At 38.2% G+C, this 20,176-nt stretch overlaps 1 protein-coding gene and 1 long non-coding RNA gene across 7 annotated transcripts in view; both read right to left on the bottom strand.

Moving 5' to 3' along the window:
* LOC132240607 (uncharacterized) overlaps positions 1-20,176 on the bottom strand; it is a 419,797-nt gene that overhangs the window by 258,463 nt on the left and 141,158 nt on the right. The gene's annotated exons all lie outside the window — the stretch shown is intronic.
* ZC3H12C (zinc finger CCCH-type containing 12C) overlaps positions 1-20,176 on the bottom strand; it is a 67,027-nt gene that overhangs the window by 26,613 nt on the left and 20,238 nt on the right. For 4 of the 6 annotated variants that reach the window (XM_059708015.1, XM_059708012.1, XM_059708011.1 and 1 more), the window contains one exon: positions 9,373-10,124. In XM_059708015.1, coding sequence (XP_059563998.1) covers positions 9,373-10,052 — 680 coding nt within the window. In that variant the 5' untranslated portion in view covers positions 10,053-10,124. Of the gene's footprint in view, positions 1-9,372; positions 10,125-15,217; positions 15,562-16,161; positions 18,158-20,176 lie in introns of those variants that run through there. The other 2 variants (XM_059708013.1, XM_059708014.1) reach the window with 2 other exon arrangements.

Below are 20,176 nucleotides of genomic sequence, written 5' to 3'. Positions count from 1 at the left end.
CAACCTTTTGGTGTATGGGATGACGCTCCAATCAACTGAGCCGCCCAGCCAGGACTGGACTAAACACATTTTAAAAGCTTGATTGCCACATATGGCTTGTAGTTATCATATTAGGTTGTTCAGGTTCATGACACATAATTTCAATAAACTTTTGTTGAGGGACAAAAAACAATTTTGAATGAACTCTGGCAATTGTAATCTCTCCTACAGTCTAAGCCAAACATGCAGACTAGGTGTCCACGAGGATTTTATTAACTATAAGTCAGTGCTGCACTTCTCTGACAAACTGGCAACAGGACAGCAAGTCCACCAAACAACTGGAGGCAAAATGGCCTTCAATATTCAACTGACACAGAAAGGAGTTCTCAATTTCTTATGCCTTCACAAACCAGGCAAAAGGCCCTGTACTTTTAAAAAGATTCAATAGAAGTTTAAAATCCATTTATACAGACTGCTAAATTTTGCTTGTATGTTACAAATATATGAGCTGTTCTTGATAGAAAGATTATCACAACTTATACATTTTCTTTTTTTAAAATATATTTTTATTGATTTCAGAGCGGAAAGGAGGGAGAGAGAGGTAGAAACATCAATGATGAGAGAGAATTATTGATCAGCTGCCTCCTGCACACCCCCCACTGGGGATACAGCCTGCAACCTGGGGGCATCAAATCCTGATCTCCTGGTTCATAGGTTGATGCTCAACCACTGAGCCACACTGGCTGGGCAAACTTATACATTTTCTCTGTTCATATTCTAATTCTAAAATCTACATCTGGTTTCTGTTCAACTTTAACAAAATGATAGTAAGGAGTGCTTTTCTATATTCAGTTAACACTCAGATTTATACCAACAGCAGCTGGTTTCTAACGCATTCCTTTTTTGGGGGTTGGTGGGGGGGAGGCGGGGGAGGAGTGAAAACTGTCAAGAAAATGGTTGCTTTATTTCTCTATTCTATACCATTTTATTGGTAGAGAAAAGTCATAATATTCTTAGTTCATCTTTTTTTCCAGGAGTTGTCTACAACTTAACCTTTGCATATATTTTTTAAATGTAAGTAGGTCTCCTTGTCTCCAGTCTTAGTGTTCAAATTCTCTAAATTTATCTGCAGAGTGATCTTTCTTAAAGGCAAATGATATGCCACTTCTTCCTTGCTTAAATTCAATAGCATGAATCCTACTGGCTAAAAGTGATCCACCTGAGATTATTAGCAAAGAAAATATTTGTCCTAATATTCTACACAAACATGCACCAATATTGCTTACCCACCGTCTGGAGATTTGATCTAAACCCAGAAACCTAGCTTCAGTGTCCAAGATAGAGAGCTTATAATGGTGTGTGGTGGTGGTGGAGTTTCAGTAGTTTGTTCATATCAAAAAGAAAAGTGTCCAGCTTCCTCTCTGACTCAACAGAAGAATTTGTGCTACAGCATAATGCAGCAGCAGTGCTGAGGCTCTGGGTTTTCCTTGTTCACCATTCTTATCTACACTAATAAAAGAGAAAGATGCAAATTGACTATACCTTCGTGACGCCCCAAAGCCAATCAGGAGTGAGTATGCAAATTAACCTGGCAAAGATGGAGGTTTAATTTGCATATGCAGGCGCCGAGAGGGCGGGGCGGGAACATCCCTGGGACCCAGGTGCTCCGAGCCAGTGCTCCGAGCCAGTGCGCGCGCAAACGGCCAGGGGTGGGGCGGGAACATCCCCCTCAGCGAGCGAGCCGACAGTAGGGCCCTGCTTGCCCCTGGCTGTGGCACCAAGGGGCAAGCAGTCCTCCGCAGGGCCCCCAAGAGAGCAGACACCAGGGTCTGCGGTGGCATCAAGCAGGCAGGTCTGCAGAGAGCAGAGAACCACGGTGAGCAGGCCTAAGCCGTCAGTAGGATGTCTCCTGAGGGCTCCCAGATTGGAGAGGGTGGAGGTCAGGCTGAGGACCCCCCCACCCCATGCACAAATTTCATGCACCAGGCCCCTTGTCTTTTATAACATCTGGTAGAAGCTAAAGTAGAATATAGAGATATAGTTAATTTTAATAAAGTCATGAAAGCATATTGAAGAAATCAAGGACTTTCAGGAATCAAGGGTTACGACACTCAACTGGTCATACTCCCATCCCCGATGGCTCACAAGGTTGTACATCATTAGTGAACTGACAAATCATCTAACGTAAAACTACAGATTAAAAGAGTGCTGGATTCGTTTAAGGAAAAATATGAATTTAAACTATTACATCTACGTGGATAGACTTAATTCTCTACTTCACTGCTAAACCATCTCAAGTTTAATGGAATCACAAATGTGAAGGCTTGTAAAGCTACTTAGAGGAAATAAAAATCTCAATATCATAGAATTTCATTTCAGAAATTTTATATCTCTATAATCAAGTACCTGCCCTATTAAGGAAAGAGACCCATTTGCTGAATGACCAATTTGCTAAATTATTTTCTTTTTTTTAAGAATTAAAATTAACTGCAGCTTTTTGTCAGGAATCTTTAGCCCAGCTCCACTAAATGTAAATTTCATTTTTTTCATGTTTCAGAAACCAAGCACTTTTTGAATGCTTAACATTTTATATGCAAAAGTTTAGGGCTTTCTCTAAACTTACTTTACCCTCTTTTTTACTTTTGCGTACTATGTCCCCTTTGCTCCTATATCTAGCAGTGAAATACCTGTCACAAATTATGCTAGACTACGTTCTGGGTATTTATCTCAATTTTTGCTCATTCAACAAACATATCCAGAGCTTCTATTAAGGTGACACATTTGAAATAGGATATTAAGTAAGTCAAAACTAGATGTATGCTCCCCCAAGGCAATACAGGACCCTGAAATTTTGGGACCCTCAGCTATATACTCTAGCTATGTACCTTGTCCCTGTGCAATTGTGGAGTCATCCAGATCTTAAGCGCAAGTCTCCTTTATGAAACTGTAGCAATCATCATTGAAAACTGATGCTATAAACTGCAGTGAAAATAAAATGGGCTGCTAAATTGCTACTGTTAAATACTGAATAAAAAACTAGTTTTCATTATATTAGTTACTATATTCTAGTTCTTTAAGGTAATAACAACTGCAATTTACTCAGTACCTATGACATGCCAGATAACTGGTATTAATTATCTCTAATAACAAGCCTGCAATATAAAAATTTCCCCTTTTAATTTTGCAAACTGAGGCTAGGGAGTATAAATAACTTAGAATTCTGTAGAGAATTACATTTTTTAAAAAGTCTATTGTGCTAATTTTAATAAAAATGCCTTTGGCTTTCCTACTTTTAGTTTACATTTAAAGAATAATTTATATCAGTTCCATGGCTCGCATTTAAATGAAATGAAAATATATTAATCTTATATAGGGAATATATCTGAGAGATCAGGAAGGAAGTAAAATAGTACTTTGTTCTTAACCCATCCCCACATTTACTTATTATGACTTATTACAATATGTATACATTTATTACAGAATAGGTTTGCTAAACTTACGAGTAGAAAATTAATTTCAAAAGTAAAAGCATGTCATATTTTATGCGACATGAAATGGGTGAAATCTCTCTGCATCTTTGTTAAATTAAGATTCTGGATCTGAAGTAGATATGCATTTTTAAACGACTTTGCTACTTTAAGTAGATCTCATAAATGGCAGAATGTAAACTGTTTACTATGAGTTTTTATGAGTCCCGGTACTTTCAAAGTTATGGATGTGGTATGTTTTATTGTGACTGACGGTAAAATGTTGCTATAACAAAATTTCCTGTCGGCTTGCTCAGTCCTGGAATGCCTACGGCACTTCCACTAAAGTACACGACGGAGAGAAGGCCCGAATCTGCATCGCCCATATTGACAGCAAGGGACATGACCATGCAGAACAGTGTGGGGTGGAAGTTTGTTTTCATAACTACATAAGAAGAGATCTGAAATGCCTTAGTTATGCCATCGCTTTGTTCACATTAGAGCTCTGCTATGGATAATTTTCACCACGTGGGATGAGCATTGTTTAGTGTTCCGCCAATTTTCAGTTGTTCAAGGACTTTTAATTTCCATTGAGAACTAGGTTTTGGTTCTGTGAGTTAACATCAGGCTGACCCAACTGTGCCATCATTTATCCTGATGATATCCATCTTAAACGTTCATTTCCAGGCTGTATAAATCCAAAGCTCTCTTCCCCCTCCAAGGCCTGCATTTCCTCCAATGACAAATCTCCTACTTTGGCCTTTCTTGTCTCCTCCTTTAGAACTTTGCTTCAAAAATTTAACTCATATGTCAGCTCCTCTCCTGTGGAGACTTTCCCATCCCCTCAGCTTATATAGTTTCATTCTTAAAAACAAAACAAAATCCTTTCCCAACTTCTCTTCCTTCTCTTTCTTCCCTTCCTCTGTCAACATCTATCTATCTATCTATCTATCTATCTATCTATCTATCTATCTATCTATCTACCTATCTATCTATCTATCATCTATATAAAACCCTAATATGCAAATAGACCAAACAGCGGAACAACTCAACAGCTATGACGCGTGCTGACCACCAGGGGGTGCATCCAGAACATAGTGGGCATGGGCAGCTGGCAGCAGAGCGCGGAACATGGCGGGCACTGTCCATGGCAGGATGGTGGAGGTGAGCAGGGGTGCCAGATCAAGGCAGGGCGCCAGTCGCTGTCATTGGGGCGAGCCTCTGGTGGTTACTGAAAATTCTTTGCTCCTGAGCACTGCAGTCCTGCCCGATGCTCACACCCGCTGCCAGTGCCAGAGCCGCTGCTTGTACCTGCTGTTGGCATCCGGTACCGGCCCTGATTGCTCGGCGTAGTCAGCAGGTGCGAGTGGCGGCTGCTGGTCCCAATCTCCCCTCAGGAGCAGAGGGAGGTGGAGAAGCCCTAAGGGGCGATCGGGGCTGGTAGCCATTGGTACTGGAGCCACCGCTCACTCCCGCTGCTGGCACCCAGCGCTGATTCCGATCACTTGGCACCGTCAGTGGGTGTGAGCGGTGGCTGCCGGCCCCGATTGTCCCTGAGGGCTTCTCCACCTCCCCCTGCTCCTGAGGGGTGACCAGGGCAGCAGCCGCCACTCGCACCTGTTGATGGTACTGGCCCCAATCTCTCCGTGCCATCAGCGGGTGCGATCGGGGCCAGTGCCATCAGCATGTGGGAACAGCAGTGGCAGGAGCAGGGCTGCTGGCAGACAGGGGACTGGGGGCCATGGTGGGAAAGGCTGGGTTGGGGTGCAGAGGATGGGCCAAGAGCTGCCCCTGTGCCACTCGGCCCACAATTCCTTTCAAGGTGCACGAATTCATGCACTGGACCCCTAGTTCTAGAACAGAAGTCTAGTGCTATTCCTTCATTTCTTGACATCCTGCAATTGGGCTTCTATCTTTAATATCATATGGCATTCTTGAAGACAAGGATTTCCTGGCTGTCATGTCCTCTGATCTTTTTTTTAGTACAACACACAGGGCATTTTCTCCTTAAAGTCTCTTTGAATTTGATGCCATTTGCATGTCTCCTGGTTTTTCTAACAGTATGCTTTTTTCTTCCTTCCTTCCTTCCTTCCTTCCTTCCTTCCTTCCTTCCTTCCTTCCTTCCTTCCTTCCTTCCTCCCTCCCTCCCTCCCTCCCTCCCTCCCTCCCGTCCTTCATATATTTTTATTGATTTCAGAGAGGAAGGGAGAGGGAGATAGAAACATCTGTGATGAGAATCATTGATTGGCTGCCTCTTGCACGCCCCCTACTGGGGATCCAGCCCACAACCCAGGCATGTGCCCTCGACTGGAATTGAACCTGGGACCCTTCAGTCCATAGGTCAATGCTCCATCCACTGAGCCAAACCAGCTAGGGCTCTTCTTTTTTTTTATCCTCACCTGAGGATATACTTATTTACTTATTGATTTGAGAGAGGGGGTGGAGGGGAAAGAGAGAAATATTGATGTAAGAGAGAACCATTGATTGGTTGCTTTCCGTACATACCCCTGACTTGGAATTGAACTTGCCACCCTTTGGTATACGGGATGACACTCCAACCAACGGAGCCATACCAGCCAGGGCACACCATGCTTTTTTCTAACACATTTTTCACAATACTTTCTCCCTGGATTATCACTTTCTTTTACCTCCTGACCTGTAGATATCCACACTGTGAATCTTGAATAGTTCATTGACCCAAGCTATGCATTAGAAATACCTTGGCAGTTAAAAAAACGTCAGATTCTCTGAGGGTTGAGGCCTGGATTTGTAAGAACCCCTCTGGTGATTCTGGTACTGGGCTATGGTTGCAGGGGCTATTCTAGGACCTATTACGTCTTCCCTTATTACTCTCTCGTTTAGCAAATTCATGGTATTTGGACCCTAAATATTATCATGCTAAGGTATAGTAGGTCCTTGGGTTACGTCGGAGATCCGTTCCTACAGAGCGACATAACGCGATTTTCGCCATCGTCATAAGTCGGAACGTACCTACATAAGCACCTACATCACTCACATGGAGCACAGACACAGTAGTAATGAAGTGAAACAGTAAAAAAAATCTAAAAGAAAGATAACAATTCCTGACCTTTACTTGTGGTAAATAAATAATAGAAAACATAAAGCACATATGTGCATACGTTGAAATAACGGAACTTTTTTTTTTTTAATAGATGGGAGATAGTGACGTAACCACGAAACGATGTATGTCAAGTCGGACGTAATCTGAGGACTGCCTGTAATTGTTCACTAGTTCTGGATTATTATCAGAAAAAAAAAATCATTATGTGGCCATGTTTGGAAAAGATTAAACAGAGAGGTTATTTTTGGAAAGACCTCTCAAGGTCACATACATACTTCATACCACTATGACATACATACATACATTTATTATCTATCTACCTATCTATCTATCATCTATCATTTATCATCCATCTATCTATCTTTTATCTATCATCTATCTATTATCTATCAATCATCTATCTGTCTATCAATCTATCTATCTATCTATCTATCATCTATCATTTATCATCCATCTATCATTTATCTATCATCTATCTATTATCTATCAATCATCTATCTGTCTATCAATCTATCTATCTATCTATCATCAATTTTAATCCTCACCCAAGGACATGCTTAGAGAGAGGAAGGGAGGGAGGGAGAGAGACATCGATGTGAAAGAGAAACTCTCTGGGAGGTCAAGCCCCAAGTCAGGTATGTGCCCTGATGAACAGCTGCTCTTTGGTGCATAGGAAGATGCTCAAAATAATGGAGCCACTCTGGCTGGGCATACTGCTCTGACATTGAAAGCCCTCTCTTATAAAACGGTTGTTTGCATCCAAACTCATCTCCTCCCTCCTATAATCCACTTTAAACATCACTGCCAGGTATCAGCTTAAGGCATAACTCTACTCTTGACATTCCCCTCCTAAAAAATCTTCAATTACCTTTGGATTAGGGCCAACCTTAAATTTCCTAGCCTGGTATTCAAGGCCTTGTAAGATCAGGCTTGAACCTTTGCAACTTGCTTTTGTCTTTCATTATATGATTAAAAAAAAAATGTATATCCCTGGCTGGTTTGACTCAGTGGATGGAGAGTCAGCCTGTGGATTGAAGGGTCCCAGGTTCGATTCTGGTAAAGGGCACAAGCCTGGGTTGCAGGTTCGATCCCCAGTGGGGGGCATGCAGGAGACAGCCGATCAATGATTCTCTATCATTGATGTTTCTATCGTTTTTCCTATATAAAAATCAATAAAAATATTAAAAAAGAATGTATAGATTTTGAAGTCAGACGTATTTGTATTGATAGTATATTATACCTTGGGCAAGTAATTTAAATCCTGTAAGTTTCATTTGCTTATAACTGCAAGTAAGATACTATAGCTTCCACCTACAAAGGTTATTTGGACAAGTTGACCTTTCTTACACCCTATGCAGAAGTATCTGTTATCCCCTACTAAAAACAGTGGTGCTCAAACTTCAGTATGCATCATTATAGTGGGGTACTGCTTACAAAAGGAGATGTCTATACCTTGATCTGGACTTGACAGGTCTGTGTGTGGACTAGGTAGGTCTCTAGAACGACACTGTGCAATAGGTGCTAGCTAGCTACATGTGGCTATTGAGCACATGCAGTATTGAAAGTCTGAAATGAGGTGTGCTGTGAGGGTAAGATGCTCAACTTGAAGACATATGAAAGGAACAATTCAAAATATCTCATTAACAATTTTTTAATTGATTATATGTTATAGTGATATTTTGGCTATATTAGGCTAAACAAAATTTATTATTTACATTCATTTTACCTGTTTCTTTTATTTATCTTTAATCCTCATGGTAGGGTATTTTTTCCACTGACTTTGAGAGAGAATGGAAGGGAGGATGGGGGAGGGACCGAGGGAGGTACCAGATAATTTAAATGACACATGTGCCACACATGATTTTTCCATTGGACAGCACTGTCCTAGAATGTGCTTTAATTATTTTTAAAATGTATCTTTATTGTTGAAATTTTTAACAAGTTCTTAGATCACCTTTTGAGAAGCAATATATAAAATTCTGAGCTCTATAAAGAATAATTGATGCCTTCATATATCTGTATGTCCCCAGTGTCCTAAACATTGTGGACAGTTATCTGTACAGTACTAATTGAATTTAGATGCACTTTAAATTTTAAGCCATCAACAATTTTATAAAATATTTTATAAAAATATTTCATTAGAAGTTCTGCATTTGTTTTTCCCCTCTCAGTTCCTAAATAATTTTTTTGAATTACATCTCTTAGGCAAAATAAAAATTGAAACTATTTGTTCCCAAATCATAAAGATAGTTTATTTTCTAAAATAACTGTGTTTTTTTCTTTTCTAAAAATATAATTTTTTTGATTTCAGAGAGGAAGGAAGAGGGAGAGAGAGAGATAGAAACATCAATGATGAGAGAGAATCATTGATCTGCTGCCTCCTGCACGCTCCCTACTGGGGATTGAGCCCAAAACCCGGGCCTGTGCCCTTGACCAGAATCGAACCCAAGACCCTTCAGTCCACAGGCTGACGCTCTATCCACTGAGCCAAACAAAACTGTGGACTATTATTGTACTCAAATTCTTCATTTAAAACTAGTGGTTAACACTAAGCCAGGAACAAATGCTAATTTTTATAGCAATAGTAATAGGGCCAGAAGATAAAAAAAAGAAACATATCTGGGAAGGAGGTCTCTATTTAGGGACAGATGGAGAGAAAATGGCTGACCACTCTAGAAGTAGAGAGAGAGATCATTAAAAGAGATACAACTAGACATATGTAAGTTAATGTTAGGATGCAGAATAAACTTGACTTTAACAACTGTTAGAAGAGAAACAGTCACAAAATTAGAAATACCTCTTAAAGATGACTTGGTAGTAATCACTGATGATTTCCCCCCTTACCTCATTGCCACGTTGCTGCCATCAATAACGATCGGTCTCAGGTTTTCTCCATCATCCGTGACAATCTCTTGCATCGGAGAATCAGACCGCTGAGATTCCAGGGAAGACGTTTCCCGCATTATACTGTTCACTGTACTAACTGTTTGTTCAGCCTCACTTTTATTTCCAAGTTTGACAAGTTCTCCCAAAATATCATTGATTAAAGCGTCAGTACCAAGTTTGTTCAGCACAAGCTGAACTTGTTCTTCAGAATAACCTAACTTAAGTGCAAACTCCAGTTTCGTTTGGTATTCTCGCACCACGTCAGGGGGTTTCTTCACTTCCTTGGATGTGGTCTGGGGCTCTTCGGGTGTCAAGTCTTGTAAGATTTCACTGCCTTTGAGGACATGAGGCTCTAAACAGGGAGACCTACAGAGTTGTCTGTGAGTCTTGGTTAACAAGCATGGCTCTACCGAAATGCTACTCAATTGTTCTGACTCATGATCAGAATTTGTGCTTTCTTCAGAGTCACCGGAGCTCGCATTCTCTTCAGACACCTCCTTTCCTGCCTTCCCGGAATTAACTTTATCCATTGTTGGTTTTTCTACCATTGGCCAAGGTACAGATGTGCTTAAATGTGGGTCAGTGCTCTCCACACAAAGGTGGCCTAGGTCGTGCCCCAGGTGATCCTTCAAGCCCATGAAGCTGTTCCGTGTACCTGACTCCACTTTGCTGCTTTTTCTGTATTCCTGAATGCAAAGCACCCCGTATTCCTAGAGGAAAATGTAAAATATTTAGAATTTAATATTTGTTTCATTTGTCTCAATATACAAGTTGAAAGGAGAATTACCAAACTATAAATACCTATGTTCGTTATGTTAAGCCCATATTCTCTCAACCCTCACCACCCTTGCCAGGATAGCCTTGTTTTGCAAATGAAGTTAGAAATTAGAAAGGCCATGTGACCCCTCCAAGGTAACAAACTAATAAGTAGTGAACTGTATTTTTTACCAATTTTTGTTTGACTCTAAAACTCCTATTCTTCTCACTAAATCATGCTGCTTCTCAACCAGGATGGAAGGGATTTTTTTCAACTGTTAGAAAGGCCTATGTATGTTTCTAGAGTGACATACAGAATACTATCAAAAAGCATGTTTTAGATATGCTATGCCAGTTTATGTACATTTAAAAAGATAACTCATAAAAAATTGTAAAAATTCTTTTAAAGAGAAAGCCATGTGGAAAGGAAGGAAAACACTAATTTATAATTGTAAAAGTATCATTAATTCTAAAATTAATAATTTAAACAATCTAAAGACATTTCAAAAATGATTCCAGTACTGAGTTGAAAGAGCACAGATTCAGCAACAGCCAATAAGAAATTAAATAATTATAAAGTCAATTATATTCCATTTAAGAGATAGTTTGCCCTAATAATCTTATTTTGTAAATACTAAACACAGCAACAGGATGCAATTTTTAATGTTTTGCTGCCCTTATTTAGCTCCAGGGACACTGGAGTTTATTTCATTCCAGGAAGTGGGGAAAAGCTCTTTTAGTATATACACATTTATAGAAAGCAGAGAAAATATTTCATATAAAATCAGCAGTAGCCCTGGCCAATTAATTACTCAGTGGTTAGAGCATCAGCCTTCAGACTGAAGGGTTGTCGACTGGATTCCTGGTCAAGGGCATGTACTCGCTTGCAGGTTCCCCAGCCCTAGTAGGGACACATGGGGGAGGTAACCAATCAATGTGTCTTACGTCAGTGTTTCTCTCTCTCCCCCCTCATCCCTTCTTCTCTCCCACTTGCTCTAGAAATCAATGAAAAAAATATTCTCGGGTGAAAATTAAAAAAAAAAAATCAGCAAATAATTATGTACATTGAACAAATGTTAATTTCTTGAATTTTATAGGAGAAAATATTCCTATATCATATCAGATAACTAACCATTATCTGCATTTAATTAAAAAGTCATCTTTTCTCCTACTTCCCACCTATAAAATTGCTATTACTGTTTAAAATGCTTCTGCTGCTTTACCATTTTCCTCAGAGTCTATTGGGAATAATTGTTACTTCTCTACTAGGAACAGGTTAGCAAAATAAAATTATTTTCTCTTGTGCTTCATTGGAAGAACTGTATTTACATCAGTAGTTTACTTATTAAGGCAATCTCAGTGTATATCCATGGATATTGTAAGCCAGTGGCAGCTGAATCTGAGACTGTCATAAAACATCTATTTATATAACCTAAAAAAAGATACTGGAAAAACATTTAATTCTAAAGCTCTTTAACATCTTATTGACACTAGAAAGGAGCTATTATATAAACGTTAAAAGAAAATGCTAAGTGATTTTCTAAGTCCCACATTGAACGCATACTTGGTGAACTTACCAGTGCAAAATATTGCTACACAATGAAATAAATTATATTAATGATGGTAAATACTAGAGAGGAGAACGTGGAAATCTTTCACTTGATACAAAACACTTAAAATTCCTTCAGTGTAGAACTCCTGCATACTTACACAGGAGTTTTTTCAGATTTTACCCCTTGAGAAGACAGTAATTTTAACATCACTGTTCTACTAATGTAGCACTCATTAGTTTTAAAGAACCATCAAACTCTCCTGGCTCCTGAACGTACAACTGATAAAAGTATTCCGTAGGAGAGCTCCACATACATCTGCTCCAGGATGAGGCTGCATCCATTTCAGTTTTTTCCTATTAATATGGATATGCATGAGCCATATTACTTAGAATTAAAGAAACTTTGGAACCAAACCTTTACACTCACTGATTTATTAACTACTGTAATACACTGACACCATAAAGCAAGTAACAAATCCCCACAGCGTCCTAATAAAAGGGCATAGTTAAGAGAAAAACCTGCACTGTGGCCTTCGTAGAGCTCCCACCAAAAGTATTTTAAAAGAGGAAAACCTACTGGAAGCTGGGCTGCCTGGCAACCAGAAGCTGGTTGCTAAGCTGCACTCCTTTAACATGCCATCCTGAAGGCTAGCACAGTGAAAGCATAATTTGGTTTGAACAAAAGCCTATAAAAGAGACTGGGACTTAAGTGCGTCTGGTTTACTCTCCGAGAACAATGCAGCTGCCAAACCAATCTGGAAGCTCCGACATCATTGTTCTGTAAACCCCACAATCTGCTCTGACTGCAGGAAGTGTAGTTAATGGGCCACAGTTTTTATCTCCCCTGAAAAGTTTGGGTTTTGCAGAAGTGCTGTTGTGAGATAATTCTTCAAGATCATAATTCAATGACCAAATCTCTGAATTGAACTAGGAAATATAATTTTAATTTTGAGCAGTGTTTTTGTTATGGACTGTTTCAAACAAATATACAGCCAGCGGGGAAAATTAGAATGAAATGTTATGTTTACAGCATAAATAAAATTCTTAATTTTTCAAAGAAACAAAACCAGATACTATAGTTTTTAAACTGAAAATTAGTCACCCTAAAAAGTACTTAAATCTTTATTAATCACCTTCAGTCTAATATAAAAAAGTACTGATGACACTATGTAAATCTGCTATGTAATATTATATACATAGAGAGAAAAAATGGGATTATCAGTTGTTTGCTTCTTACAATATTAAACCAGATAAAACTCATTTGCATATGAATGCATTTAGTGAATACCATACACCTTCAACTTGTGATGAATCATGTAATTTATATGTACTCTTTAAACCAAAAGTTTGAAATAATTGGACTAATATTATTTTTTAAAAAATAAATATTTATTGATTTCAGAGAGAAAAGAAGAGGGAAAGAGACAGAAACATCAATAAGAGAGAATCATTGATTGGGTGCCTCCTGCATGCCCTACACTGGGCATCGAGCCCACAACCCAGGCATATGCCCCAACCGGGAATTGAACTGTGACATCTTGGTTCATAGGTCGATGCTCTACCACTGAGCCACGTAGGTCAGGTGGGCAAATATGATTTTTAATATTAAGGATAAATGTAAGCTTGATTTAACCTACTTAAAAAAAACACATGTGATTTTGTTGCAAAATAATTTTTCTTTTAAAAGATTTGTTTTTAACTTTTTTTCACACTGACAGGACTCTCTCTTCATTGGTTACTTCAGAGAAAGTTATTCAATATCATCTTAAATGAAACAGTTATATCATTTTTAGTATCTATAAATCAATAGACTAAATATGAAATAGTATAAACTGCATATACTCTCTCTGCATCATACAGATCTGAAATAAACTGATTTGTATTGAACTGGACGGTAAAGATTTGTGTGTGCTTTTAGACTTTAATCTCCAAAATGCTTCCTTACTCACTTGAAATTAGTAAAGGTAGTAAAGGATTGCCCTAACTTAATATTGGCACTTAAAAAAAAAAAGAATTTAGCAATATCTTGAAATCTTTCAAAAACTGAAATGCTAAGATTTAAAATCTGATAAAAATATTTTCATATGCTGCAGTACTTGTCAATCTAATGTAATGTGTAAAAATTACAATTAAAAGAAATCTTACGATAAAGAATGGTATATGATCTTTTTGCTTAATGCCTTAAAAATGATCAAGATAATTTTGAAAAAGAAAAGATAGCAAAGACTCTAATAATGTCACAAAAGTTATTACATGTAAGGTAATCACTTTTACCTTGTAAGGTCAGCTATGTATGGCCTATTGTTGCCGCACACTCCTCGTTAATACACATGCTGCCCAAGGCAGACCCCAATAGTGACATCAACTTGCTTATCTTAAAAACCTGGATGCAGGGTGCTGAGGTTGGCTTGCATCTGCCTGGCCAACTAATTGTGAGCTTTCTGGCCTATGATTGGCTCAAAAACAAAAAGCTATACCAAAGAATAGCCTCAACTTTTTGGGTCTAAAATATTGGTAAGTATTGGTTAATTTGTTCCAAGACAATAAAAAGAGGAAAAGAGATGATGACACTAATATTTTAAAAAAAAAGGTTTAAGGGTTTACAAACAATTGATTTTATCAAGAAAGTTCACTAAAGTACAGTGTAATAAGTCAAAACAAGTTTTGTGCAACTTTGTGCCAAATGACTCACCTGAAATGCATAATTTAGACAAAACTAACTTCAAGGTAAGGTAATAGAATATATTTTCTCCTTAATTTCTACACCATTTATTAACTTTTAAGTTTTGTATTTACTCAAGCGCAACATATATAAATAACTTTAATCAACTCTGAACTAAAAAGGGGAATTTTCCTCAGTTCATTAAGTAGCAACATAGAGTTTATATTCTGATAGTTATAAAAAACAATCCAAGAAATATGGCTTAAGTTTTAAGCTTTCCATCAGGAATCCATTATAACTGGCCTTTACATACTATACTCATGAACACAAGGAGTATTGGGCAAAAATATAATTGTCTGAAAACAGATTTCTATACTTATAAAGCTATAGATTCCCTTCAGAAATTGTATCGGAAATGAAAACAATTTTTCTTGCTAAATGCCTAATAAGTGAAAAAGCAAATAATACTATTTGTTGAAAAAAACCAAAATTTTCATAATTTTGTAGATGATGAAGAACTATAACTAATATTTTAATGGCCAAAACAAAACAAAACTTTATCTTAGCAAGTTGATGCCTTTAGTGAAATTTTCTGAAAATTCTCATTAGATGACCTGGATAATCCTAAAATCTTCTTCTCAAATCAAATGTAAAATTTGTTTTGTATTCTAAAGAGCCTCATATTAATCAGGAATATTAAACCATAAACTTGTTAAATCAATTTATTTGTTTGTAATGTAAAGTTACAAAGCCATAAAGTGGGTTCTGGTTGTTATCCAAAAAGTAATACTAAGAGAACAATAAAAATAAAATAATGAATATGTAATAAATACCTACTGCTGTAGTCTCTGTGTATTTAATTACCATTGTATTTCAGTGAGTGCTGTTGTCTGTGTCCCTCTAGCTAACAAAGGAAGGATGTCCCTTTGAACAGATTGGTTAATGCTCTAGGGCAACAGATGTCTACTGGAACTGCAGGAGACCAGCAACTGGTGGCCTGCCCATCTTCTGAAAACTTTCAATAGTCTTATGCATATGTTCACACAATAGGGCATGTGAGAGAAGTGAAAACCTCTTTTTAACCCTTTAAGCTCTCTCTTTCTCTCCCAACTGAGAGAAGAAAGTCTTTGTCTCCTCCCCCCTTCCCCATAACAGAACTCTTGAAAGCAATAGTTCTTGAAATGACATCTTCAATCTAATATCTGAAACTAGGGCAAGGAAAGAAAAAGATGGGAAGAAGAAATTAGTAATTCTATGTGGATACTGAAACTTCTGACAAAGTAACAGGATGCTTAATCATCACATTTAAAACAAGCTGTTTGAAACATCTAACTACATCGATCCACCTCCCCAAGCTAGGTTTTTAAGGCAATGGAAAAACCTATCAGATCTTACTATTATTTTACAGCACCTAGGTCTGACAATGACACAATAAGAAACATAAGATTGTGACAAGATAAAAATCTAAATTTGTTGTTTACGGAAATATCAGAACATGTTATAACTTATCTTTAAGTACCAAATGATTACATGCCACGCCTAACACCTGGCAAATGCTCATGGAGCAGTAATTATAAAACTCCAGAATTAGAAAAATGTAAAAAAATCTGCTTCACATATTTTACAGAAAGAACTCAATTTTCTGGTATTTTGGCACTACGTAGTAAATTGTAGGCTTTCATTTGAGGTGCTTTCTATCCTTTACAGAGTTCAAGTTAATACTTTGAATATTTACTAAAGTTTAACTTCCAAGGCAGGAAGTAGCACAGATACTCACGTTAGCAGGAAAATACAAAGACACTGGCTTCTGTAGCAGCTTCAGCAGTAACTCCTTAACACAATTTTAGCTGCAGACTTCCAGGCAGGCAAGAAAAACAATGAATGGTTGAACAGATGGACGGGCAATGTCTTTGCTTAACCTACTATCGAGTGGAATAACAGCCAATCATAGGCCAGAAAGCTCACAATTAGTTGGCCAGGCAGATGCAAGCCAACCTCAGCACCCTGCATCCAGGTTTTTAAGATAAGCAAGTTGATGTCACTCTTGGGGTCTGCCTTGGGCAGCATGTGTATTAACGAGGAGTGTGCGGCAACAATAGGCCATACAAAGCTGACTAGTAGGCAGCTGCTCTCTGAGAGCAGTCATTAGGGAGCAGGCTGCCAACAAGAAACACCTGGCTTGGGCAGGCCAGCTTTTCCTCCTTGTTTAGAATGCATGGAACAAAGAAACCAATTACATTTAAAGGAGTAAAAGTTGCATGTTTCCAAAAAGTTGAGGCTATTCTTTAGTACAGCTTTTTTTGTTTTTGAGAACGAAAGAAAATGATGTGTGTCAAAGTAGCAATTAACGACTGCAGCAATCCCCTTTCTGTAATAACTGAGTTACTGGTGAAATGAGACAGATTATAATAAAACTATTTCCCTGGAAATACTGGGAGGTCTAAAATATTGGTAAGTATTGGTTAATTTGTTGCAAGACAATAAAAAGAGGAAAAGAGATGATGACACTAATATTTTAAAAACAAAGGTTTAAGGGTTTACAAACAATTGATTTTATCAGTTTCACTAAAGTACAGTGTAGTAAGTCAAAACAAGTTTTGTGCAACTTTGTGCCAAATGACTCATCTGAAATGCATAATTTAGACAAAACTAACTTCAACCTAAAATCACCAGGACAGACCATCTTACGTGTATGTCAGAGGGTAGTGTAAAATTATTTTATGATGGATACTAATGAAAGCAAAACCTTTAAACCTGTTAAAAATATTTGTACTTAATAAAATTTGTAAGATGTAATATTCAGATTCCAGTTCAGCAAATAGCTAACTTTATAAAGAAGAAACATTGTGGTATTTTTGAAGGATATAAAAGTCTACAAAAACCAGCCCCCTCAGTGAGGAAGCTTGTTATCCCTGATTTATGTTGGTTTCAGACTGCAGTATTTATAATGCTGGGGACTACTTGCTTCTGAGGCTGCATAAGTCATATCTTGAGTGGCCTCTGATGATGAAAAAAATTCAATAAAAATGTAAACACCATCAGATGTTGTGAGACAATTTCCCTACTACGGAAAAAGGAAACCTGGGGCTGTCCTGCTCGCTACTTATGTGATTCAGCGTGTGCACACGCACCTGCACACACTCGAGCACCTCCTTTTCATTCCAGTGCAAATTAAAGGAGCAAAGGCAAAAAGCTGCTCTTACAATTTTCTGACACAGGCTGATTTATGCAGAACCTCGGCTTTTCCCTTATGCACTTAATCATGAACTCTAAAGACACAAAATTTGGTTAGGGCCCCCGAACAGTCAAAATCAATCTTTCCTTTCACACACATATACAGAGGCTACTCATAATTAAGATCATTTGTGAATACTACTCGGACAATATCATATTGGTTGGGACTCTTGGCCATATCCTTATTGTGCCACCAAAGTATAAATAAGCTCTTCTCTCTGTACAAAATAAGAGGAAGATGTACTCTATTTGGTTAAAATTTTCAGTTATCTCACTGAGAGCATTCTTTATGCCTACTAAAGGCCTAGAAATTATTGTTTCCCCCCCCAAAAAAAGGAAATATAAAGTATGACACAGTAGTTCACCATTTGTCTATAGATATTTTCCTCAAAAGAGCTTGAAGGTATGCCATCTCAAAAATGTCAGGAAAGTTAAAAATCTGAAAATATTTTTTAACTAAATGTGATTACTAGGTTCTGAATGACAAACTAATTTTTAAAGCAAGAACCATTGTTTTCTCTCTGCCAAGGGCTTCAGTTATGCTTCTGCAGTAGTTAAGTCCACAGTCTAATTTCATAGGCCCACTCAAAATAAGTTCTAATATTCTATAGTTTACTGCAAATTATAAAGTGATTACACAGAATTTAGCTTTTATCTATTGGGTAAGCACATGAAACGTAAAGAAATGAAGAAAATAAGAATTATCTTTTTTTATTTCCTTTTTTGGTGGTATGCTGCTACTTCTTTTTGCAATTGCATGAGTATCAACCCTGAAAGGGGGAGGAAAGATAAATAAGGCCACTGATATGGTTTAGTAAGTGTACTTCTGCTAAAACTGAGTTTGATTTTAAAATATAAGAATAAAAAATATAACATATTCATGCAAAGCAGTTAAAACTGAAACCTAATAAAACTGAAACTATGCACTGACTGGAGAGATCAATGTTTACGGTCAATATTTATGACTTCAGACTGCAAACTTTTTCTTTTGTGTATAAAAAGGAAACACTTTAGTATGAATAGACAGCCTTCTTTCCCTTGGGTTCTCTTTCTTCTCTTCATCCCTTGCTACTATAGTTACTATTTTATAGCTTTAATTCAGGAGGAGGAGGATCCTCCCGCTAATTCCTGCCACTGTGAACACAAAGAATGAGAGAGAAGAAGGGAGAGCTCGGCAGGCAGCCTGATCTCCAGCACTGATTAAGCTTTTCGCCAGCAGCAAATAAAGGCGGTGATCTGAAAAAGCTAATCAGACCCTGCCGTGGTATTTAGACTATCTGTGCTGCTAGGACTGGATAATGTTAAGCACATTACAACATCTGTAGGTGGAAAGATGGCCCTGGTCTGTCTCTCTTAGTCACACTTCCCTAGTCCACTTTCCACCTCAGAGCCGGTACAAACAGCTGCTGGCTCAGCCTGGTCACCGCAGTAAATGACTGTGCAGTTTCACAGAAGAAACAAGAAAACAAGGTAGTGTCTAAACTTCAACTATATGACAAGACCTTGTAGGCTTGCTGAAGTCTGAATGCGAAACTCCTGAGCTTTGATGCTAATGTTTGGAATCCATTCTCGGTCAGTGATCCAATCCATCTTCCTGGTACCTGCCTCCTAATGTGGGTTTGTTCCCCTTTACTATACTAGTACAATCTCTTTCAAGTCTAACAATAACACTATAGAGTATAGATTATTATATCAAGTCTTATCAATTGTCCTCCAAAAAATTAAAAGGTTAAAAACTTATTTTTGAGAGTTACAAACACCCAGCCAAAACCCTACTTTTATACACATGATGTAAAAGAATGGCGCAGAATCAATCAGGCATCAACTCTAATCTCTAGGTTACTCTATTTAGGAAGTCGGATGGACCATGACAGCTTTAATATATTTTATTTTCTTTGGGCCTTGCTTACTTTTGCTTCTTAAGTTACCTCTTCCTTGAGTAGCCCCTAGTACATCCCTGCCAAAGTAACTTTCATTGACACCAACCACTCTCATGCTTAAAAACAGTCTCAGTAGCAAACCATGAGTCTGATCCTCTGCTTGGTTGTTAAGGTTCTTTATACAACCTGGGCCCCTCCTGGCCCTGTGATCGTCTACCTCCCATTCACTGAAGGGGAGGTAGCACAGGTGAAGTCACCCTGTGTGTTCCCTGGCACTGCCTCACCACCCGCACAGATCACCTCTGCTGTTCTAAGCCCAGCTCAGGGTTTATTTTCCCCATAAAACCTTCTTGGACTAGTTCAGTTTTTATTGATGCCCAACTCCTGTAACATGAAGAGTCCATACTGCACAACATTAGCACTTATTGATGAATCGGGCTGGAACCTTCTTGAGGGCAGAGCCATTTACTCACCCCTAATCCACACAGAAAAAACCGACATGCAGCAATATGCTGACATCTAGAAGGCATCGGAGTGAAAAACAAGACCAGTAAAACAACAGGTTTCTGCCAACAGGAATGCAGGCCTTCACAGAAACAAATCGCTCCCCTGCTAGGTTTTCTCCCTCTTTTGTGACCAGGTGAGCTTATCAAAGAGCCCTCAGCTGTTTGCAATGCT

Source organism: Myotis daubentonii, chromosome 9 (assembly GCF_963259705.1).
Source record: "Myotis daubentonii chromosome 9, mMyoDau2.1, whole genome shotgun sequence".
In the NCBI taxonomy this organism is placed as follows: domain Eukaryota; kingdom Metazoa; phylum Chordata; class Mammalia; order Chiroptera; family Vespertilionidae; genus Myotis; species Myotis daubentonii.
The sequence above is the reverse complement of the archived record's forward strand: the minus strand, read 5'-3'. Positions and strand labels throughout refer to the sequence as shown.